The 24,537-nt window shown below is 48.4% G+C and overlaps 1 protein-coding gene across 1 annotated transcript in view; it reads left to right on the plus strand.

Moving 5' to 3' along the window:
* The first annotated feature begins 2,768 nt into the window (after positions 1-2,768).
* CRISPLD2 (cysteine rich secretory protein LCCL domain containing 2) overlaps positions 2,769-24,537 on the plus strand; it is a 30,814-nt gene continuing 9,045 nt past the window's right edge. Inside the window, exons 1-13 of the mRNA XM_023934506.2 lie at positions 2,769-3,376; positions 7,696-8,007; positions 13,253-13,371; positions 15,426-15,558; positions 15,659-15,774; positions 17,068-17,168; positions 18,338-18,496; positions 19,813-19,873; positions 20,563-20,629; positions 21,621-21,751; positions 21,901-21,944; positions 22,802-22,874; positions 23,551-23,626. Of these exons, the coding sequence (XP_023790274.2) occupies positions 7,765-8,007; positions 13,253-13,371; positions 15,426-15,558; positions 15,659-15,774; positions 17,068-17,168; positions 18,338-18,496; positions 19,813-19,873; positions 20,563-20,629; positions 21,621-21,751; positions 21,901-21,944; positions 22,802-22,874; positions 23,551-23,626 (1,323 nt within the window). The 5' untranslated portion in view covers positions 2,769-3,376; positions 7,696-7,764. The remainder of the gene's footprint in view (positions 3,377-7,695; positions 8,008-13,252; positions 13,372-15,425; positions 15,559-15,658; positions 15,775-17,067; positions 17,169-18,337; positions 18,497-19,812; positions 19,874-20,562; positions 20,630-21,620; positions 21,752-21,900; positions 21,945-22,801; positions 22,875-23,550; positions 23,627-24,537) is intronic.

A 24,537-nucleotide genomic window follows, 5' to 3' on the forward strand; every position in this document is an offset into this window, starting at 1 on the left:
GGACAGCCTGTGCCTCAGCACCTTCATAGAGAGGGACTGTGTAGATTTCAGTTCACTTTTGACTTGTACTTAGTGCAGTCAGTGGTGCCCCTAAATTTTCTGAAACTGCTGCAGCTTGTGTTCTGATTTCACTGTTTTACATCAGCTTTTTCCTGGTCACCGGTGAAACAGGACAGGTTTATGGGGAGGTGTTTTCTTGCTCATCATCAGTTGATGAAGCATTTGGGGAAATGTTCTTTGGTGTGAGAAGGTGAAGAAGCTGTAGATGAGCCTGGGTGGTCAGTCCAGGCTACCCCAAAACAGGAGAGCAGCAAGAAAGAACAAATAGGGGTTCACAGTGCAAGGTAATAATTGTGTTTGGGAATAAATCCATCAGTGCTTGGCTTTCCCTCCTGGGATCTGGATCCCCGTGCTGTTAATTCAGCTGCTGGAGTGCATCGTGGTCGAGAGGGACATCTCCACCCTGCTGGATGTGGCAGGGATTCCTTGGCTCCCTCAGGTAAGGACACAGCTCAGGGCTCCCACAGTTTGTGATCACAGACAAGTTCCTGCACATTCCCTGCTGCCCCTGGGTTCTCTTTCCCCTGTTCATCCCCTTGTGCTCCCTCTGCTCCAGAGCAGGAATCAAAGCAGGGAATCCCCTGCAGCTCTGTGCCTCTCTCCCTTCCCCTGCCCTGCTTTGGGGCCAGCCCTGCCTGTGTGTCGCCGGGAAATAAAGGCACATTAACTCCAGTGCAGATCAGGACTCGCTGTCTGCCTGGGCAATTAGGAGGGCATGGGGAAATCTGTGTCTCTTCCCATTCATTGGCTGGTCCATGAAAGGCCTCTCTGCTAATATATACTTATATATGCAGCCTGCTTTATGTGGCTTTTACCACATATAGAGACGTTATAATCAAGGCAGTAATAACGAGGAATGATTAAAAGTAACTTCTGATTGTTTTGGCTTTGGTGGAACATATGACCCCAAGCTGCTGACTCAAGACAAAATGAGGTGGGTAAAAATTCTTGTTCCAGGCTGTGCTCATCCCTGAGCACAACCAGGCCCTCTGTATGTCTTGTACAGTGAAACCATCCTGGTGTATATTAAAAAAAAATTAAAAAATCAAATCTTTGTAAAGCAGCCAGGTTGATGGAGCAATCAGACAGCCCAAACCATCCTACAGGGATTCATTTCCCATAGGGATATTTGCGGAGATTACAAAATACCAAATTCCTCTGAGGTCTGGAAATTATTTGTACGTCGGTATGCGAGATTTAAAATGAGTTAATTCAGCTTTATGGTAATTGGAGTGAGCAGCACCTTCTGAAGGCTGTGAGTCAGGGCTGGGGAGCTGCGTGGTGTCAGGGTGGCAGCCTGTGTGGGGGCACGAGGGTTCACTGTGTTGGGGTGAAATTCACTGTGTTTTGGGAAAATTAGGAACGGGGGGTGGGGCTGCAGCATTTTTCAGCTAATTAAATAAGCCTACAGCAAACTCACAGATCCAGAGGGAATCATAAGAGCAAGCTAAAAAAAAAAAGAAGATGCAGAGATTTTACAGTAAAGCAGCGCAGAACCTTCTGTCAGCCCAGTTCTGGGTGGTCCTTGAATTGCCTGTGTTGGTGTCAAAAGTGAGCTTTTTTTGGGAGCAAACTGCACTGAATGGCTCCTGGCAGGGCAGAAGTGCCAGGTCCAACTGCTGGACCAGGTGTTGTTGGTTCCCAAACAGAGTTTGTTTGGAGGTAAATAGAAACTCTTTGTAAATACAGCTGGGAGAGTGTGGGCTGAGCAGCCAGAGGGGCTGGTGTGGCTCTGGGACTGGTGAGGACCGGCTGCCCATCCCAGCTTGAAATGGGCTGGAAGATAAAACCCCAGTAATGACAATCTGTTCCTTCTTAAAAAGTTCTCAGGAAAATGGTGTCAGAGATGGAATCAGCCTTGGTGCTGACTCCAGAGGGTTCTTTTCTTTGCTCGGAGCAGTGCTGCTCTCCCAGCTGCCAATATTTGCTCCTCTGTTCCTGCTCTGCTGAACGAGTTTGATAAATGTCCCTCTGCTTTCTGAGCACTGCTGGATTTAAACAAACCTCTGGGAATATCTTGTAAACTCCCTCCTAGTAAACAGTAAATAAAAGTGGTTGGTGTTTTGCCTGAAGAAATAAATATTGACTGGTTAGAAGAATGGAAGGACTTTTTTTTCCCCCCCCAAGAACTTTGGAAAGAGGACAGGGGGTGGATTTGGAAAAATCACAGCTGCTTTTCTTGGCTGTGCCAGCTCCCAGGAGCTGGGTGTGGCTGGTGTCCCTCCTCAGGGGACATCCCTGGGGACAGGCAGGATGGGGATCCCACGGGAATCCCGTGGGTGCCGATGCCTGCAGCAGCACAGAGGTGCCGTGACACACTCGCGTCGTTGCTTACGGATTGTGGTTTGGGTTTTCCCTGTTTGTTTACTTCAAGAAAAAGGAAGGAACTTTTAGTTTGTCTTTTGCTCAATCGTTTCCTTTCACAGTGAGTAAAAGCACGGGGCTGGATGCCAAGCTGGAGCTGTTGGGACACCGGCAGGGAGGTGAGTCCTGCCCGCGTGTTTCAGCCCAATTTTGCGCTCCCTGTTCCTGCAGCTCCCGCTCGGAGCCTGGGGAATGTCAGCAGACTCCAGAGTGCCATTCATCTCCCAGCAAAAATCCAGCCCTGTTAAAAAAAGGGATGCCATGGGGTTTACTGGGCTGGAGCTGGGAAATCAATTCCCTGTGAGGAGCAGGAGTGGCTGAGCCGGTAGGAGACAGCTGGCTTTAGTCCCTTACAGAGAAAATTCCTTTCTGGAATTCCCGTCCCGTGTCACCGGAGCCCCTCACCGGGGGTCGCGCTCCCCCCTCGGCGGGGAGAATTCCCCGTGCCCCGGGAATCCCTGGATGCGAGTCCCAGAGCCGACAGCTGGGGACAGCGCAGAGAACACTTTTATAGGATCAGGGGCTGCCCTGCTCCTCCTTCCTCCTCCTCCTCTTCCCTCCCGCCTTGGGGAGGATGGTCCTGCCCCTCTGAGCCCCAGTGACTGCCCTTGAGCTGCTGCGGTCCCAGCCCACACCCCTCTCCTCGTGGCTTTTTTCCAGCCCCTTTTCCCCTCCCTCTTCTTTTCCTTATTGCTCCACGCCCGTTGTCACAGGGGATGATCCAGGGTTCTCCCCTCTGCCTGGAGAGCATAAATACCACTGGGGAGCTCTGTGAGGCTGCAGTTGGTCCGGGTTGCTGAGCCGAGACCTTGCACATCTCGCACCTCCTGAGGCTTATTCCATCCTTCCCCACTCCTCTCCTCGTTTAAATACTTCAGATACATTGATTTATTTTCCACAAGCAGGCTTGGAGGAGCTGCAGCTGCCTGGAGACTTGGAAGTACTCAGCAAGGTAAGTGTAAAGTTCTGTCCTGGCTTCTGAAATGTGGTTTTGGGGGTGGTGTGAGTGCAAGAAATAACTCTTTAAGAAGGCATAGTTTTAGTAACTTCTCCAAAAAGTTACCTGGATGATCTAAAATAACACAGTACTGTCTGAGCTTCCCTCATCTGTGCTCTGCAGAATTTAGTGCAAGATTAACAAGCATTAATCTGGAATGAATGGGGAGGAGTTTGCAAGTACAGGAGTGGATTTCTGTGCAAATAGAAAATATCCCAGGGATGCTGTTGCAGTGCCCAGGAGCTGATACCTGTGGGCACATTTGTGTGCTCCAGGGTGCCTGTGTTTGTGCAGCTCTGCTCTCAGCTCCTGTAGGAAAGGAATTTCAGCGTCACCACACGTGGTGTCTGTTACCAGTGGGTTTTCTGTGTGGTTTTATGCAGAAACTCACCCACCTGGGTTCTGTGGGACTGTACTGAAATGGTAGATCCAGATGTTTTGGCCCATGGCCTTGAAGATGCTGAGCCTGTGGTGTGTTCAGTGCAATGTGCCACTGTTGTCCTGTGTCTAGGAATTTGCCATCCTGCTTGTCGTTGGAAGCCAACACAATTCTGCAAAGCTTGCAGGGAAAGAGATGACTGAAAGAGTTTAGTGTATCATGTTGTGGCTTTATCCCTGGATTTCTTTGCACAGGTTAAAGTTGATCCCAGGCTAACCCAGGCTAAAAGCTCATCTCAGGCTGGCTCAGCCTAGATCCCAGGCTAACTCAGGTTAGAAGCTGATCCCAGGCTCAGTTTAGAAGCTGATCCCAGGCTCAAACTCCCCTCTGTTTTGCTGTTTTAAATGCTCTCCTGACATCCTGAGCTAACTTAGCATTTTCCTTCCTTGTCAGCTGGTAACTCCACAGGCCCTGGGATTCTTTAGCTGCAAATGTCACCCATAATAACCCAGGAGCAGGCACCCACCCGTGTGCTCCACCAGAGAGGCAAAGCTCAGTGTCCCTCAGGAGCAAGGTGACATGGGGACATGAATGCAGGATCAGCCTGCATGTGGCTTTAGCAGCGTCTCTGCCAGGCTTCAGATGTGACCAGCTCTCCTGCTTTCCGTGCAAAGCAGGCACCATCCATTAGCTGGGGAAATAGCTTTCTAAAAATAATCTTTCCCAAAGTCCAGTGCTGCACTTTAACTCCCTCAGACCCCAAAATAAGGCTTCCCCACTTCTCCCCACTCTGGGGAGGCTTTACAGCACATTCAGGAGTCCTTTTCTGCTGACTCAGTCATTTCTGATGGCTCCCAGATGTTCACCTGGCACCGGTGTCAAGGGCCTGATGTGTTTAAAGGGAGTTTGTGCTCCTCTTAAACCCTTGAAATCAACAGCAGAGGTTTCCTCAGCTGACTGTCAGCTGATAATTTTCAGTGAATAATGTCAAACCCCAGCTCAAAGGCAATGTGATTTCAGCCTCCCTGCACGAGGAGCTGCTGCTGCAGCCCCAGGACATCACCCCAGCCCTGCAGGGCCCCAGGACAGCACACATCTGGAGCTGGAGCACACATCTGGGTGTTTCTTTGCACCTGGGCATGAGGCTATTGAGGGGCAGATGGATGGGCATCTGAAATCCGTGAGAGCTTTCTGAAGCGTGAGCATCTTTGAGCTGCTTTCAATCAACCTGGCCAGAGAACTCTCTGCTCCCTGTCCCTCTCTGATCCCTTTATCCTCCCTGGGGATGCTCAGTGCTGAAGCAGAGGAAGGGACTTGCACACCCCGAGTGAAATAGAAGATAAAGCCAAAGTGGCCTAATTTTAAAGAGGTGCTGGTATCCTTTTGCTGGCAAGTGGGACCTGGGGAAGCACATCCCGAGGAATAATGCACCATCTGTTGTGAGGTTTTGGCCAGCTCTCCGAGCCAGACGCGCTGGCTTCGCCGCGGAGTTGTGAGCGGGGCAGCTCCTCTGGCTCTCAGATGCTACAGCTGATTTTTTCAATCTGCCCTTTCTGAAAGTTCAGTGTTTGCCTTAGATGGGTGGTGGATTTGGGCTCCTGTTTAGCAAAGGGCAGCCGGCCAAGCGAGGGGTGCAGCGGCCGCCTCTGAGAGCCGGCTGCTGCTGCAGGGAGCTATGTGGCTAAATGGCCACATTGTGAATGGCAGCGGCAGCGCAGCTATTTTTAAACTCTCAGGGAAGTGCCTCAAAGTAGGAATTGTTCCCTGAATTTGGGTCAGACAGTCTACAAAAGCAACTGCTCCTTTTGCCTCCCCTACCCCTCTGCAGCCGGGTTAGAAAGTCGGGCTCCTGCCTGGAGGAAGCGAGCGCCGCAAGCAGGGCTGAGGAGAGGATGAGGTTAAGGGAGGATGAGGTTAAAGGAGTGTTTGTGTCCGTGCCACCGAACGTCCTGTCTCCCAGGTGTGCCCGAGGCTGGGGACAAGGCGTGTGTGTTCTCCTTGAGCTGCAGAGCAGGAAGTGATGAGAAGCTGTTACCGAAATGGAGCGAATTATTGCACTGCATTGTTGTACCCAGGCAAAGGCCTAATGCGCTGCCTGGAGAGAGGCTGAGGGCAGCTGGTTTTCATCTGCCTCAACGTTCAGTCCAAGAGAGAAGGCTCAAACAGGGACTCTGCGTCTTTTGTGCGGTCAGCCAACAAGCTTTCGGGGGTTCTCAGTGTTCTCAGAGTTGTTTTGGGGTCCCTGCCTGTGCGAAACACCTCGTGCTTGCCACTGCTCCCCTCAGATGCTGCTGTAGAGGGTTGGGGGAACAGGGGTCTGGGGCTCTGTGCTCAAGCTTTTCCAGCTGGGAGTTAGATGGCTCTTCCCTGTTCTGGCTGGCTTCCAACTCATCTTCCGTCACAGAGTGTCCAAATCCCGTGTCACTGGATGGAACTTCTCGAATAATTCCCACTAATCTGGGGTTTGTTTCCTGCCGCTGCAGAGGAATGCTTTCAGCGTGCCTTTCAGCAGCGCTGCCAAAGCCAGATCCCCACTCGTGTTGGAGACAGGGATGGGGGAAGCTTTCCTCCAGAAGTTCCCTGAGGAGGGAGATCCTGTGCTTGCGCTGTCTGTGCAGACGCTTCTTGCCCCGGCTGGGTTGATGCTGCTCCAGGGGCTCCTGGATCCTGCTGGATGAGCTGCACAGCCCTGCAGCAGCAGCAGCACATCCCTCCTCCTGCGAATCGCTCCAAATCAAAGCGGCCAGTTCGCTCAAGGATGGCTGGATGGATGAGCTGGAGTGTCGTTCCGATTGGGAACGGCGATAAAGAACGACACAAACTCTCAAGGGAGTCACAACGCGAGAATTCTCTGGTTTATTACTTCAGGCCTGTTTTATAGACTGGTACGTGGAAAGTACAGAAAGGAAACTCTTATTGGTTAGCAAAGTGCTACATCACCATCATTGGTCAGGGGGGCTCACCACCCCCCTGACTCCCTCCTGCAAGGAGAACAAGAGGACAGACAAACAGCACTTGGCAGTTGTTTTCTGTCTCTGAGGATTGTTTTGAAATCCTCCTTTGAATTTCCCAGGCTAGCTTCTCAGGCAGGACTGAGAGGCCATGGGCCTGCAGCCTGCTCCAAAGCTAGCATCCATGCTGGAGCACGGAGGGTGCTCGGGAATGGCAGGTGGAGCAGGAGCACTGTGGAGCGAGGGACGGGGATTAAAGCTGCCCAAAGGCCGAAGGAGAGCCGCTGCCGGGAGCACCTGGTGTGGCCGGGGAGGGCGGCGGCCCCTGTCTCTCCATCACTCACAGCCCTGGCTCGGCTCCCGCAGCCGGGGAGCGCCAGCGAGAGCCGCGTCAGTGCCCGGGGATGGATGGGGCTGCTCGGCCCCGCGCTGACATTGCCCAAAAACAGCTTGACAGAGCCTCACAGCGGCTCTTGCTGCTGCCTGACCTCCTCATCCGGCTCGCCGGGGATTTTACTTTCCCTTTTATTCATAAAATCAAAGCGCTCTCGGCTTTACCAGCTGCTCTTTGGGAGGGATAGCTCCAAATGTTCCCCTGCCTGTGATGGAGCTGGGGCTGCTCGGAGCTGCTGGGCATTGCAGGGTGGCAGCTCCACCAGGGATGCAGAAGGTGTCCTCCTGCATGCCTGGGAGGTGTTCACTCCCAAATCAGCACCAGTGGAATTCCCAGATGCCAGAAGCTGAATCCCCACCTCTTGTGGTGGAAACACCTGCTTGGGTCTTTCTGTCTTTGGGGTGAGGAGTAATTTTAAGCACTTTTTAAGTGCTTAAAATTAATTTATAATTTTAAGGAGCTCTTTTTTCCAACTCAAATCTGGGCTGTGTGACTTTGTTGCTGCACCGAGAGCGCCTGTTTTGATTGCCTGTTTCTCCTCAAATTCCAGACCTGCACTGAGCCACGGGAGTCCCTGGGAAAACCCAGCATCACCTTCATCTCTGCTTCTGCTGGCAGCATGAATCCTGCCCTGCCTTGGATCATCCCTCTCGGATGTGTGCTGCTGCTGACAAAGACAGCTGAGTGCTTTATCTTGCCCAACTCGAGTCACCTGGAGAGCATCCTGAGTAAATATCAGCATGGGGAAGCTCACTCCAGGTCCAAAAGAGCCATTTTATTCTCAGACAGACAGGAGATACTGATGCTCCACAATAAATTGAGAGGTCAGGTGTATCCAGTGGCCTCTAACATGGAATACATGGTGAGTCCAGAGCCTGATACATCACTTTATTACCTCTACTTTCTTTTTTTCCCCTAACTGTATTTTAATTTTCCATTCGGTGTGAGAGGTGTAGCGAATTTCCTCTGAAGTAAGTTTTCCTCAAGAGGTTTCCTGATGCCTTTCATCCCAGAGTGAAGAATGCTTTAGATGAGTGGCCTGTTTTGGTTGGAAACTGATGGGTCATCGAATCCATCCTCTGCATAGTTTCTGACTGGTTCCATTATTCATAAAGGAGCATCTGGCCCAGCCCTGGATGCATCTCCGGTGATGGCAATTCCCCAGCCTGCCTCAGCAGGTTCTTCCATTACCTTCAAGTCATAAAAGCAGCAAATTTTCCCCAGTGTTTAACCCCTGCTCTCCCTGTGAAAGGTTTCAGGCTGCTGTGGGGACACCGCAGCCTGACATCACACTGATCACCTGAGCTTGGCAATGTGAGCCAAACCTCCACTGTGCTCCTGGGAATCTGCACAGGACCACAGGGAAACGGGGCCTGAGGAATGTGGCTTCGTCTGCAAAGAATTTTGATCACTGGAAATAGCTGGAAAGGCTTTGGGAGTTCCTGGGTGGATGGGTCAGTGCTGTTGGGTTTTGTAGTTCAGGAAACCAAAATAAAAGTTTGGTCAGTGTATTCTCCCACTTCAGAGGGAGAATTTAAAAGTTGGAGGAATGTGAAATATGCCTTTGCCATCAACAATTCACATGATTTTTTTTTTTTTCACCTGATGCCAGAGACCCTACTTTGAGCTATTTTTGCCATGCCATCAAAATATTACAGGGCCACAAAACGATGTAGGCAAATAATTACTTTTTGTGTGCCTTTTCCCAGTGTGCAAATATAATTCTGACCAAAGTTGGTCTGACTTCAACCGTGTGCTCCTGCTGACGGATCAAATGATGGATGATTTGTTAAGACCGTGTTTAAAAGGGTAAAAGAAAAGTACACTTAAATGTAATATAAAATTGTTTGCCAGCTGTGCTGAAGTGAGGGCTGCAAATGGAAAATCCTGCCTTTTGTGACTGCAGGGAGAAGGGAAGGAGAAGGGAAAGAGAAGGGAGGGCAGGGGGTGGTGAGGAAGGACAGCTGTCCCTCGGTCCCTGCACACCAGCTGGCTTTTGGTCCCGCTGCTGCCAGCAATCCTGTGCCTTTCTAAGAACCGGGGATTGTATCCCTTTCTCTGCCTCTCTCATGTTATCCTGCGGGGAAGCACTGCCAGAAGAGGCAACTTGATTGATTTCCAGAGGGTAAACACAAAGCATGAGCAAGCCCAAGTGTTTTGGTTGGCCCTGGGGCCGGCAGAGCAGCCGCTGCCCAGTGTCCACGGCCCGGCCGCTGTTTGCGCTCGCGGCGCGGTTGCACTTCTGTGTTTGCCTTTGCTCAGGGAGCTTTTCTAGTGGTTTTTATGGGTGATTGAGGGCAAATGAAAGGGCCTTATGTGCTCTGAAGAAAGGAGCTGAGTATGAGATGGTGCTGCTTGGAAGGGCTATAATCAGCCTTTCATGTGCTCGTGTTTACCCAGTATGACTTGGAAATGCCATGTACATGCTGAACGGGATTTCTCTTTAATCCTTTGTCCTGCAGAGGACATTTCTCATTTGGACTCGTTTAAGTGGATGGTCTGTCTTTAGAACCACAGATAAACTTTCCTCTTTCCCTTTGGTGCCGGAGTGGAGCATCACTGGAGATGTGCTGGGATAATTTGTGAATGAGTACGTAGAGCTTGTTCTTGCCCATCAACCTCCAAACACTCCCTTGTGAAAATCCTTTCTCCCAGCTCCATATCTGATGTATTTAAGTGGTCTAAAAGGGAAATGGGACCTAATATATTCCAGGAAAGGGACATATTTAACTGCTACTGGAGGGACTTGTTGGACGCTGTTAATAAGAAAGCAAGAGCACAGTGAGTCCTATGACTTATCTGGAGATCAAAAGAATTGTTATATGCATATGGGATAAAGGCAAAGTGGACTGAAAAATGAAGAAAGAAACAGTTTAGCTGCTGAGTCTGCGTGATTAACTGAAAACTGGCACAGATACTCGGTGCTAATGGAAATTGAGTTACCAGGGCACAACTTCCTGACAAAGTTGGGCCAGTTCAAAATTACCTTAACCCCTCTACCAGCTCCATGATCGACACTTCCAGAGTGCACTTGGACTGTTTACCAGAGGTGGATGGGTGCCAAGGCCAAAACAAACTCCTTGTTAACAGAGTAAAAAGGACATAACGGACTCAGAGGAAAAAGGACATAATAGATCCTAAGGCACGGTGACCTTTTAAGATGGCTTAGTCAGATGCTTTCAGCAGTGATGAAAGGCAGAAATCTTTCCTCTTGCGGCGGCCTCAGAGACAGCTGGATAAAGCAGAATTGTTCTCAGTGCAGATTGCTGGAAGGAAAATTGTTTTCATGTATTAAGGTATGCATCCTTCCTCTCAACTGTAGAGTGGTGGCTTTCCCTGTCAGGATGGGTTTGTGTTTCAGTGGGGGTTAGCAAAAAGCATCTCCAGACCTCTGCCAGGACATGTCAGTCCTGGAGCTTGATGCCACTTTTAAAAGGAAGCTGCCATTATTGCAGAAAGTCTGAGCTGGGGAGGAAAGTGAGTGAGTAACCTGATCACTGCAATTCAGGTGTCTGGCTTTGGGTTTGCAGACCCGTCAGGCTGAGTGAGCAGACTCCTTGTGGGATGCATTATTAAACCTGGACCTGGAGTTGTGGTATGATGGGTGTATGCCATGCATATATTTTACATATACACTGTTCACCCTGCTTTGAAAGACCATTAGAAATTTGCAGGAGCAAAAAACGAGAGTCCACATGTTAAATCACTTGGAATCACACACAACCCAAAATTTTTTCAACCTCTGCTTCTGAAGGAAGCTGAGCACAGGCTCTATGCCCCTCTGGCTTCAGGCATCTTCCTAGATACTGCTTTGAATACTGGCATAAGGAATTCTTGCAAGTATAGCTGGGAAAGTCTGAAATCTCTTTTTTCCCCCCCTCCTATGTTTATTGCTCTGAAATAATTCCAGCCTCCTGACCGCATTCGTGTCTGAGAAGCAAGAGGCAAATAACTGCTCTAATTTAGATGGGGTGGCTTTGTAATCTGATGCCTGCAGAATCGAGCTTCTCTCCTCATGCAGCAAAAAGCTGTGCAGAGATGGAGCTCCTTCCCAATTACCTGTTTAGTGTCTTTTGTCCGAGTTCATTTATTTTATCCGCAGGCACCAAAGGGAGATGTAACGCGTACGCTCGCATTAATTCCCATTTAATTGCCGGTTGCTCAGGATGTCTCTGCATTAAATCAGGAGATTTGGAACATCTCTGCCTCCAGGGCTGCAGGGAATGAATCTGGGTAGAAAGTCTGAGGAGCTTGGAGTGCAGAACATCTTGGGAGAGTTTCTGTGGCTTTTGTGCTGGATGGGAGGGCAGCTGTGGCCGGTCACCGCCGAGCCCTCAGAGTGGGAAACCACAAAAAGCTGTGTCTTGGCACGGCTGCAAGAGGCTGCCTGGGCAGAGGGCTGGGGATGTGTGGTGGGTCTGGTCCCACTTGCAAGGAGCTGGAGGGCTGAGAAGGAAAATTGGTTTTGTTCCTGTGTCAGAGTTGTGTCCACATGGGGTTTTGCAGACTGATGTGAATTTGCTGGGTCACTGCTCAGTCCAAAGCTGAGCTGGCGAGCTTGGGGCAGCTCTGGGATGCTGCTGGGATCTGGGTTGCTGAGAGTGCTCCATGATAAGCTGTTCTGGGAGGCCTGGGCTGTGAGCTCAGTGAGGTGAGGTCATGTTTGCCTCACTGAGATAGTGGAGACACACCAAGTCCCAGGAAACACTGTGTTTTCCTGTTGTCTTATCCAGGGATGCACAGTCCTTCCCCATCCCAGCTATAACTGCCCCAGACTGTGTCCAGATAGGCTCAGAATGATCACTTGATGGTTTCTAAATGTGCTTGAGAGCCTGGATGCCCTGCAGCCCTCCAGGCTCTGACAGGTCCTTTGAAATGTTTGAGATCAGAAGCTGCTTTTCTTCTGGAGAAGATGGGACTTGGAAAGAGCAGCTGGTTGTGATGGTGACTGTCCAAAGAGGACAGTCTCGTGCTGGCACGTGGATGGGCTGGATACACATTACAAGACCTCTCTTCTCTTTGGTTTTATTTGTAGGAATGTGTGGTAATATGTTAATCCCAATGAATTATCCTCTAAGGGCTGTTCTGAATAGAGCAGCTGTCAGTAATTACATCATGAATTCAGGGCACTGGCTGCTGGGCCCAGCAAGTCTGGCCTTTAGAACAAATGCTCTCCTGGGCAGCAGAGCTGCTTTCCTGTTTGCCTTTGTGTCATGTTGGAGCTCTCCTTTGGCTCACAACCGTGTGATATTCGATGAGGAGTGATCTCACCCCAGCATCCTGCCCTCAGTGGGAACAGAATCGGGATTTGTCACTTCTAACGTGATGCCTGTTTCAGTGAGAGTGGAAAAAGCTCAAAAACCCTGGGACTTTGCCACCTCCAACGTGTTTGACTGGATCCACTGGTGGCCTCTCATTTATTCTGGAAGGAGAAGGGGAGCTGAGGCTGAGAGACTCAGACCCACACTCCTTGACTAAGAGGTTGGATCAAAGATCTCCAGCTGTGTGGTGGTGGAGGTGGTGGAGCTCTGCACTCCAACAGCCCTCCACTGCTGGAGCTCCCCTTGGTGGCAAAGCCTGGAGATATCCCAACAGGATATCTGATATAAGTAGGGACAGTGGTGAAAAATCATGCTGAAATACAACAAAGCACTGAGTGGATGTAAGAACTCTTGCAGGATTCAGAAATATGTGTCATGTTGGAGATCATGGGATTTTAATTTTTAATTTTTTAAAGCAGATTAGAAAAACAACTGCCAAGAATATCTTGTGGTTTAGGGTGGGATGGTCTGGATGTGTTCTTGAGGTCTTCTCACGTGGGTTTGTGTGTTTTCTGATGACCTGAGCGAAGCATTTCCTCAGAATCATGGCATCATCTGGGGAAGATCATAGACCCATTAGTGCCCTGGCCTTCCACAGCAGGGCAACACGTTGAGAAATGTGATTTTAGCACTGAAATGTGGCAGCTTCACCAGGACAGGCCGGACATGGCAGGGGGTGATCTCTACCTCAATCTTTCTCCACTAACTGCTGTTGGATGAATCTCTGGATCTAGCGAGTTTGAGATGAAAATCTGACCCGTTCTCTTCTCTGCCCACACCCTGCAGACCTGGGATGAGGAGCTGGAACGGTCAGCACACGCCTGGGCTCAGCAGTGCATCTGGGACCACGGGCCCAGCGACCTCATCAGGTCAATTGGGCAGAACCTGGCGGTTCACTGGGGCAGGTAAGACCTGGGGTGCTCCAGGATGATTGCAAAGGGTGATTTATGGAATCACAGCTGGGAAGACTTGCTCTGATGCTTGGTAGAGCACTGGGGAGATGGGAGAAAAGCTGGGGGTCATCAATTGTGATGGCTTCAGTGGGATGGTTATCATGGTAATTCCTGCAGCCACCTTCCACTGAGACTTGCCAGGAAACCAGCACTGATTTGGGCTCCTCCATCCATCTGGATCTCGGGGTAGCACCTCTGTAACACACTTAAAGTCACTCCTTCTTGGGGAGAACAGGTACAGAAGCCTGAACCTTTGCTCCTGTTTCGGGGGTGGTTCTGGCACCATGCAGCCAAAGGCTGAAATTTCTCAGGAGCAATGTCTGGATTCAGCTCAGAATTTGTGTCTGGATTCAGTTCAGAATTTAATTATCTCTTGCTGTGTTTTCCATAAATATTTATCTGGCTCCTGATTTTTCTTTACTGAAAACACTTTGCAGGGTTTTTTTTCAATTCCTGGGACAAGTTGTTAAACTAGAGTCATTAACCCAGTTAGGAAAGCTGACATGAAGGCTTCAAAAGGGATTTTACTCTCCATCTCAAGGTGAAATTTGTTTATTGTTAAGCCCCTATTTTTAAGTTTGTTATAGGTTAAACTGCAAATACTTTGTACTTGCTCAGGAGCCCTGAGCATTTCCCCCACATTTCCTGGGTGGGAGTTCAGTTATCTTTGTTGTAAATCAGGTAGAACTTGGTGGAAAGCAAAGGAAATTTGCTGGTGTGAAATTAGCCTGATGTAAAAATTTGGCCCATTTTAATGTTTGGAAACTAGAGTGGTTAATTCATTGGAAACAAAGTCAAAAGATCGTGCTGTTCTTGGCTGTCCTACAAGTGCTGAAGATGGCCATGGGTTCCTGATGGAGGAAGATCCAATCTTGGTCCCTGAGAGGAAAGAAAAATCAGATTTATCTCAGCTTTTTCAGGAACGGGCCGTGACTTGATTGCCTCCATTTCCTCTCCTGTAAAATAGGATTCGGAAAGTATTCGCTTCATGACATCATGAGATGGATGTTTTTAAAACACTCCTAATGAATGATTTTTAATGAAGAGTTGGCTGAAAGGATAAGCTCCAGTTGGTAATGATATCATTTGGATTGCTGGCAGCTTGCTTCGTGTGAGCTGTTGAAAGCAGTGGGTTTGGGACAGTTTGCAGATCACTCTGTTTGCTCACTGTGTAAAATGTGTGTGAGTTTCTACGGGTGGTTCTGACACCACTTTTGCTCCCCAAACAGCATCAGCACTGCCTCAGACCGTGGTATCCGAGGCAGAGATTACACATGGGGTACAGGGGGGCTCGGTGCAGGGGAAAACTGCTGCCAAAAAAAGGTAGGACAGGAGTGCAGTGCACCAACTCCACACCAACTCCTGGTGGGATGAGAGAGGAAAAACCCACTCACTTTCAAAGCTCCTGAAGTATTGGCTGCAGGTTAACTTCCAGATTTAGCAAATTGCCCCGTGGTAAAATAGGTACATGATAGCTTTTGGTTTAAGATGTTTGGCAAAGCCTAACTTCTGTTTACTTTCAAAACACAAGTTTCCGCCAAACTAGAAGTTATTTTGTAGTTGAGGGGAAAAGTGAGAGGGCATTTCAGGTCAGCAGCACTTGAGGATCATGTCAAGCCTATAAATAATACAGAGCCAGGTCAGGCTGTGAATCTAGGGAAAAAAACATAGAAACACACAACAGTTTGGGTTGGAAGTGACCTCAAAGGTCTTCCAGTTCCAGCTACTCTGCCATGGGCAGGGACACCTTCCACTATCCCAGGATGCTCCAAGCTCCATCCAGCCTGGCCTTGGACACTTCCAGGGACCCAGGGGCAGCCAGAGATTCTCTGGGCACCCTGTGGCAGGGCTTCAGCACCCTCACAGGGAACAATTCCTTCCCAATATCCCATCTAACCCTTCATCTTTAATATTTTAATAAAATAAAATAATTATTTATTTACTTTTTTTTTTTTTTTTTGAATTTGAAAACTTCTGCCTGATTCCAACTGCTTCCTCGCCCTCAGGTATCGATCTCCAGCGTTCCACGTGCAGTCCTGGTACGATGAAGTGAAAGATTACACATTCCCATATCCTCACGAGTGCAACCCGTGGTGCCCAGACAGGTGCACAGGCGCCATGTGCACCCATTACACCCAGGTAAAGGACTCCAGGGGGTCTGCACCCACACTCCCCACATCCCCCCCACCTCTAGATCAGGGGAATTTGCTTCTTTTCAATAACTGCATTTCCCTCACAGATAGTCTGGGCCACCACCAACAGGATTGGCTGTGCTGTGAATGTCTGCAAGCAGATGAATGTGTGGGGAGAGATCTGGGAGAACGCTGTCTACCTGGTCTGCAACTACTCCCCCAAGTAAGGCAGAGCAGCTGGGCTCCCTCCAGCTCTCCCAAAACTGGCAGCTTGCTTAACTAGCTCAGGAGCTGGGGAAGAGATCTCAGGCAGTCTAGACTGGTGCTTGTGGCTTTAATTTTTTTCAGCACAGGGCTGAAAACTACTGAGAGCTGCCTGGAAAACTGAATGAGAGGCTGGGGCCAGGCTGGAGCTTTGAAGTTGCTGCCACGGGAAGGGAAAGGAGGAGCAGGAGATGGCCAGGATGGAGCAAGGCTTGCTCTCTGCTGTCAGAGGGTGGGAAGGGATGGGGGTGGTGGTTAATGCCAAAAAAACCCTGAAGTAACTGCAGCAGTCGAGATTTCACTAGCTCTACGGTCTGATTAAATTTCAAAATGAAAATCATATTTCTTGCCTACTACATCCAGGAGAAGTTTACTACCTGGCAATGGCACTTAATATTTTCTGGTTTAATGGCTAATAGGAGAAACATTCCCACTCCAAGCCCTTGGCAATTTTAAAGTTCAAAACAAAATGAAGTAGGGAAATCTCTCTCTGCAAACGGAGTGGCTTGGGAGCATCCGACTCCATGGGATCATAGTGCACAGTAATGAAAAGGATAAAGAAATGTGGGGCTGCAGCTGTCATGTCCCAGGCAGAGCTCTCAGGGTGGGTTCTCTAAGCCCCTCTCCCCATGTCAGGTGAGCACATTTTACTGGTGGCTTGGTGGGATTTAACAGCCTGCTCCTCCTGAGGGATAACAGCATCTCCCAGAGAGCCCCCACAGCAGGCTGGGCCATTCACACGTCATCCATTCAGAGCTGCTGGATGGAAAAATGCTCTATTTCTGCAGCTTCTGCTTAATCTTTTCTCTCTGGCATCGCTGCACATTGTCCTCATGTAGCCTTATAGGTGGAGACAGCTGAAAGAGCATAACCCAGAAGTTTATGGACAGAGCTTAACTCCGGCTCCTTCAACCTCCTCATCCCCTAAAACTTGCAGGACAGAATGCCTAAATGTGCTGTTGTTTCTGGGGAGTTTCTTCAGCAAAATTCAGTAATCCACTGATTTACTTCTGTTTACATAAGACCCTGGTGTTTATGTTGGAATGTAATATAAAAGCGATATGGCACACAATTTACGTAAACCCCTAAAAAATGTCATTTTGCAGATGAAACGAGGAGGGACACCTTTCCTACAAGGCTGCCTGTTTAGTCTTTATTTTTTTTGCTCTAGGCCAGGATGATGTTTCTTGTTTGGGAGGCTTGGAAGGGTCTTTGGGTGTCTGATGGGTGCTGTTTTCTCCTGTGCTCCCAGGGGCAACTGGATCGGAGAAGCTCCGTACAAGACCGGCCGTCCCTGCTCCGAGTGCCCGCCGAGCTACGGGGGGAGCTGCCAGAACAACCTCTGCTACAAAGGTACCTGCTGGGGGCTTGGGACACCTCTGGGGTGGGGGTGCAAGGCTGGAGCAAGCATGTGGAAGCTCCTCATTAGAACAAGCCACAGCTTCGTGCCCCCTTTTTAATTTTTAATTAGCCATCCTCAATATTCAAACGTGGGAGATCGTCAGCCACTGAAAGCCAGAATCCCTGAGCTGCTGAAAATCTGGAGCTGGGATTCGGCACGTTTTCCTGGTGAAAACAGAGAGCTTGGGTGGGGAGAAGCAGCTCTGAACTTCCATGGGTTTGGTAGGGGAGCTGCAGGGGGTTTGAGTGCTGGCAGGCTGTGGGCAGGAATGATTCCATCCTGGTGGGGTTTTTTTGGGGTAGGGAACGTTCTCCAGTGCTCAACAGAGTCACCATGGGTGGGCAGAGCTTGGCTGCCTGCCCTGCTCCTTCAGGGGACATGGATGGAGCCTTTGCATCCCTCCCCACCTTGGTTTTCAGGGATGCAAAATGAATGTAGAGATTTGTGTCCCTTGGAGGAGAGGAGGGGATCCTGAAGGGGGGGATTCCTGACCTGTGGAGTACTTTTGGAAGAGAGGTCAATAGAATGAACCATATTAGGGTGAGCCCTCCAGTGCAGCAGTGCCACCCCCAGCACCCAGGATCTCCTGGGCTCATTTCTCTCCTCCCAAGTGTTTTATTTCCCAGGGAACTGGGCTCTTTGAAAACAGGGAGATTCCCTGGAGACTTGCCCAAAGCAGAGGCTGGTTTTGCTGCCACCATGCATTTCTCATTTTTGATCTGGTGGGGTTTGAAGGAGGCACCCAGGGTGCAGGTGGGCTGCAGAAGGGAGAAGGAAGGGGATGGAATATGAGCCCATCAGCAAAACTGTGTTTTCCTCCAGAGGGAAGAGCTCAGTGGGAAACAGAGGAAGGAATATCAGCACTTTTTTTCACTAACCAGTGGGGATCCCTTCAAATCTTTATTGTGAGATGCTGTAAATGCTGCTTCATGTGCAGAGGAACAGGAGAGGAGTGTCCTGGCAGTAGCCCTGTGCTGAATCCAACGAGTATTTTTGTTTTCCCGGCTGTTTAAAAGCAGATCCTTTTCCATCTAAATCATCCCCACGAAACACGAACCTGTCTGTCTTGCCCACCAGCGTGAGCACACCGTAACTCTTTTCAATCCCCTCTTGTACCAAGGTCACCGTTATGAGGATCCCATCATTGCTGAGACAGACGAGACCAACGAGGTGGAGATTCCGCAGGTGGCGGAGCAGAAGCCAGTGCAGTTCCACCTTCCGGAAAACAAACCCAGAAAAACCATCAAGTCCAAGAAAATCACCCCAGAGTCCTACATGAGTAAGGCACAGCCTTTCTCTTTTTCAGCTCCTATGAGTTTTGAAGCGCCTCCATGGGAAAAGGTGTGGGTAGTGAGGAGGAGGCTCAGGGATAAGGAAACTGGGAGGATGTTTGGGTGGAGGAAGAGGTGATCTGTGTGAAAATTCTGCTAATTGCGCAGAAAGCTGCCAGAAGTGGTGAGCAAAACTCCCAAAGACAACTTGTAACTTCTGCACATTGACATGCAGAAGTGATGTGCTTGTTTCAGTCATTCCATAGAATCCTGGAATGGTTTGGTTTGGAAGGGACATTAAAGTTCCACCCCCTGTGTGCAGGGAACATCTTCCACCATCCCAGGCTGCTCCAAACCCCATCCAGCCTGGCCTTGGGCACTTCCAGGGATCCAGGGACAGCCAGAGCTGCTCTGGGCACCTGTGCCAGGGCCTGCCCACCCTCACAGGGAAGGATTTCTTCCCAGTATCCCATCTAAATCCACTCTCTGGCAGTGGGAGCCATTCCCTGTGTCCTGTCCCTCCATCCCTTGTCCCCAGTCCCTCTCCAGCTCTCCTGGAGCCCCTTTAGGTCCTGGAAGGGGCTCTGAGCTCTCCCTGGATCCTTCTCTTCCCCAAGTGAGCACCCCCAGCTCTCCCAGCCTGGCTCCAGCTCTCAGAGCAGCTCTGTGACATCCTCTGTCTGACTCCAGCAGTCCATATCCTCCTTATCTCCATAAAATATCAGTGTGCAATATGTAAAATAGCAATATCCAAAGTCCTCTCAATCAGTAATGAAGTTAGGAAATATCGGTTTTATTTCTCCTTTGAAAAACTCTACACCCAGCACTTATCCTTCTTCACAACTTTTCTGGGGTTTATAGATTGTTTCCTCTTTAGTTCTTGCTTGGGAATATTGAAATTATTTGTGGAGCTGCTGGTACTTCCTGACTTGTTTTCCAACCGCTGTTAATTAAAAGACACTTATTGAGAAAACAAGGTGGGGCAAGCCAGCGGGTCCTTTTCAAGTTTATCTGCCAGCATCCGGAGAGTCTGTAATTAACAGGAGAATGAGAGCTCTGACTGCAGACCTGGGGCTGTAAATCAAAGCCTTCAGCTGTCAGCTGCCTGTTCCTTGCTCATTTTCCAAAGACACCTGTCTCAGGTGAAGGGCTAAAGAGGCACCAACTGCTCCAGGCTGGATAAAATCAGATTTTATCTTGCTGCACTAAAGACCTTCAGGAAAGCTGTGTGGAGGTTGCTCATTTCTGCAGCTCAGGAGCAGGCTGAGCAATTTCCTTTGTAAAAAAAAAATGTATTTATTTGATTTTTATTTTTTTTGCCCAGCACAAGTCATTACCTGTGAAACCAAGATGAGAGACAAGTGCAGAGGCTCAACGTGCAACAGGTAGGGTTTTGTTGATATTTCTTGGAGTGCTGAGGGAAAAAGTAAATAAATATTTACTCTTATCACTAAATATTTTTAACAAATATTTAATAAATATTTCTGTTTTATTACTAATTATGACTCAGTTCTTGCAAATATAGGATAGGTTGCATTATATATTTTTTGTGACTCTCTAGGTAGATCTCTTCAGGAAAACCCCCAAAACCCAACAAAAATATCCCCAAATTTTCTCCTAATTGAAGCCTTCAGCCAAGCCTGGCAATAAGGTGATTTGGCTGATTTTATTCAGCCATGATGGCCCACAGTTTCAGGTGTCCAAAATAATTTAATAAATTTTGGCACCGAGAGATTTTTCGAGCCTTTTTTAATGCATTCCACTGCTGTCCAAGCCAGACCAATAATTCATGGCTTATCCCCTCCCAGCCAGTCAAGAACTTCTGGTTAAGGTTTCTGCAGAGAACGGGACAGTTTATCACTTGGAGAAAAACCAAATCCACAGAACCTAAATATTGGTCAGGCTCTTGAGGAGGGTGGAGCAACTGTTTTAAAAAGTAGCTATTTTGCAATCTTGTTTTTAAAACGGGAGGGCTACGTGAAATGAATGGAATGACTATTAAATGAAGTAGAGTCAAAGTCTGTTTTTCTTGAATTGTTTTTCGCCACCCTCAAAAGATATATATCTTCTCTAGGTATTTGTGCCCAGCTGGCTGCTTGTACAGTAAGGGAAAGATCTTTGGAACATTTTATTATGAAAGTGTAAGTACCTTTTAATAGCTCCTGGATGTAATTTGTGGGAGTCAGTGGTAATGACAGAAATGGGAAATGCCAGCCCTTCTGGTGTAATTTGGCTTTTCATATCCCCTGGTTGTGGTGCTGTAAAATGGTGCTAATAAAGATTATCCGTGTTTTCCTCGCCTTGGTGTTGGAAAAAGGGACAGACTCTGGGCAGGCAAAGTGGTTCCAGAGGTGATTTTATCAGGGATTGTCCTTAATGTGGACACCCGTGGAAAGTGAGGGATGAGGATCAATAGGAGCTCCTACAGAGATCCCTTTGTTCATGTGGGTAGCTGCCATCCGAACAGAAACTTTATATAAAAAAACACTGTTAAATTTTGTAATTAAATAATATTTTGGGCTGATTGGCTTGATCTTAAATTAGTAAGATAATTTATAAATAAATCATGGCACCATTTTCCCATCAACACTACTTTTGGGGTGAAGGAAGTTGGAAGATAAAAGGGTTTTTTTGGGTAAAATCAGGTGTTCTTTCCCTATTGCAACTGTTGGTGCGTGACTGCATCACCCATGATGTGTCCTTGCCCTGAAACTTCTGTGATTGCAGCCACCCAACCCCTCCAAGTGGCGTCAGCAGAAATATTTTGGGTTTGAATATTTTGTCGAGAACTGGAAATATTTCAGAGTGGTCGTTCACTTCCAACGCTGCTTTTCCTCTAAATTGTATTTAAATGTATGGTTTTGTTATTTAAAAAAAAAAAAAAAAAAAAGCAAAGCTCACCATTCAACCAGGCAGGGCTTAAAATAATAGTAATAAAAGAATCAGGCTGTGTTGGGAGAGGAAGATTTAACAACCAGATTCCAAAGGAGTGTACTCAGCTTATTTTCCACTTGGTGCTTTTGGTGGTGGTTTCATTTCTCCTCCGTTTTTCACGTAGCAGTTGGGCAGCGTTGCTCTGTGGATGAGATTTGTTTGATTTATTTCACACCCCATTTATTTATCTCCTGCCAGTCCTCCAGCATTTGTCGTGCTGCCATCCATTACGGAATCCTGGACAACAAAGGAGGGCTGGTGGACATCACGAGGAAAGGGAGGACACCTGCTTTTGTCAAGTCCACCAGGAACGGTGTGGAGTCATTCAGGTACTGCCTGCACCAAAAACTGTTGGTATTTGCTTGAAAATCAGGTGTTCAGTCATCTTTGTTGCTCTCATGTAGACACAGTGATGCTACTCTGCTTATTTTTTTTCAAATTAATTTTTTTTTTTCTGTTTCTTTGCTTGTTTTTACAGGAAAAGCAAACCTTCAAATGCATTCATGGTTTCCAAAGTCACAAGTAAGTTTTAAAAGTTGAGGGGAAAAAAGGGTATTGTTTCTGGGGTTTTACGGGGTACTGGAAAACATCATTCATTTCAGGGCTCTTTCTTGATTTTCATGGTTGTGTCAAGTGGTTCTGTGCCACAGCCAAACCCTGGAGAGGTGGTCTGGGGTGGGATAGAACCCTAGAGTGACTGACCACCAGCCTTGGGTAGAGAAATAGGTGATAATGGGCCAATTCCACAGCATCTCCTGCTGCTGGGCCATGGTGGGGTCCAGACTTCAGCTGCTGATAGCAAAGGGATTAAAGCTGATCCATCCATCTTTAAAAGCCTCAGTCAAGTGCCAGCACTTACAAAAACTGAAAAAAATAGTGGCGAATGTCCTAGTGCAGTAATGTAATAAAAAACACAATACATGTGAAATCAGTTTTTAACAATGAGTCATCACATTTCTGACAAGCATATAAATAAACACAGCTCTGCTTTTTAAACAATTCCCGCTTTCTGAATATCTTTGAAAAATCCCTCCAATGCAGAATCACCCTTTTGATTAGATCTGCCTGAGCCCCTTTCAGGGAGAATTGTAGGTGTCAGGATATTTGGGCTCCACATCTGGAGCTGTAACAAACCCAGGTGTTGTGGATCAGCTGCTTGTCTCTTTTGAGAGCTGTGACCTTTTTCAGCCCACGTTGTAGGGTGGTTGTAGGATTCCTGCTGCAGATCTGCTCAACCCCGTCCTGGAGCAGCTTCACTCCTGGTGCTCTCAGCTGGACAAGGGTCTCACCAAATGCATTGTGTGGCTCTGACTTGTGTTTTCTGCAGCAGCCTGGGCTTTTGGGTCTAATCATTTGCCTTTCCACATTTATCTTGGCAGCACAGACTCTGGATTGTTACACCACGGTAGCTGAACTGTGCCACTTCAAAAAGCCAGCGAGCCACTGCCCAAGGTAACACAAATCTCTTTGGTTTAAACCCTCTGTCCTAATGAGGGGCAGCTTAACTGAGGTGCTGAGGGCCCTGAATTTGAGGGCTGGTGGGAGAAGAGCTGACCATGCTGGTTGAACTGGAGGAGGGGGTTTGGAGTGGTGTGCTCTCTCCTGCCACCACGATTTTCTCGGCATCACTGTGGAAAATTCACTTTATGTTTTCAGATGGCTGCAGTAACATATCAGCCAGGCTGCACAATCCTGTCCCAGCACACTATCATGTGTGAGAGAGCAACTGCACACTCTTTGTTTGCTTCTGCATTTGTTGGGTTTTGGATGTGGTTTTCCTTTCCACCTTAAAACATGGAAGAAGTTTGTTCTGGAAACCGTGCAGGAATAAGTGACAGGGCAGGGGTGCACAAACACATGCAGAGATTTTTGTGCATGGAATTGATCAAAAATACAGGTACTCCCCCTTGAAAAGGGTCATAAAAGACAAATCCCTCTTCCAGTGGTCCAAATCCCTCTATTTACAGTTCTGCAGCAGCAACCAAATGTCATCTGAGGGGAGCGAGTAATCAAATTCACTGTTGCCACCTGCAGACCAGATGCAGGCAGTTGAAATCTCCCAGGAATGCAGCTCGCCTTCCTGTCCAGCCCTGATCTGGAGAATAAACCTGAATCCATTGTTTTCTAGGATTTATTGCCCAGCCCACTGCAAGGACGAGCCGTCGTACTGGGCACCGGTGTTTGGCACCAACGTTTACGCGGATGTGAGTACAAACCTTTCCCTGCATATCCTGTCCCACGGCTGGGGTCACACTGGGCTTTAGGGGAGAAATTCCAACTCTCTTGTGGTTATTCCACGTGGGGATGGGCAGGTGGGGGTGAAAGATGGGGTCAACAGGCTCGGGGAGCCCTTTTGCTCTCCAGCTCTGATTTATTCTGAAGGACTTGGATGTGTCACTCCACAAGTCCTTGAGTTGTGGCCACTGGGTTTGTGAGCCCTCTACTCTCCAGCACCGATTCCTTCCTGGAGGTTTGGTCATGTCCCTTAACCTCCCCAAGCTTTTGGGCTCTGTCTGTGAAATCATGGTTGCACTTTTTTCCTTTGTAAAGCATTTTGGGGTTTATAGATGACCACCAAAGGGCTTTTCTTCCATCTTATTGCACTATAGAGTTGACAGAAAAAGACCTGTCTCCCCTCTCCTCCTCTTTCTGGGAGATCAACAGTTTCTGAGCAGCCAGGACAGAGCTCAGAGCAGTGGAAAGAAAGTGTGTGAGCTGGTTTTATGGGTTTGTTTTTCTGAGCTCTGCTCATGGGGATGAGCAGAGACTTGATGCTAAAACTAGGCAGTGTCATTTTCTTGAAATCTCTTAATATTAAGCCTCTGAAAACTGGGTCTCAATGTTTTTCCATTTGCAGGTGCCTGGTTATTTTGGGTTTTTTCCTCTTTTTTTTTCCATTGGGGACTGTGCTGAGGAATGCCAGCTCCCTGGCTGCCCTCTAGCCTGTGGGATTGTGGCTTTTGAAAGCCTGGGGGAAGCAGGCAGCAGGTTGTGGACCCCCAGCTTTGGGTCACCCTGGAGCTTTGCAGTCTGCTGAGAAAATCCATCCTGCAGGAATCATACAGCAATTTGGAGAAGCAATTTTGAAAGCAATTTAAAAAAAAAAAACCAAAAA

This window comes from Cyanistes caeruleus, chromosome 12 (assembly GCF_971803275.1).
Source record: "Cyanistes caeruleus chromosome 12, bCyaCae1.hap1.1, whole genome shotgun sequence".
Classification (NCBI taxonomy): domain Eukaryota; kingdom Metazoa; phylum Chordata; class Aves; order Passeriformes; family Paridae; genus Cyanistes; species Cyanistes caeruleus.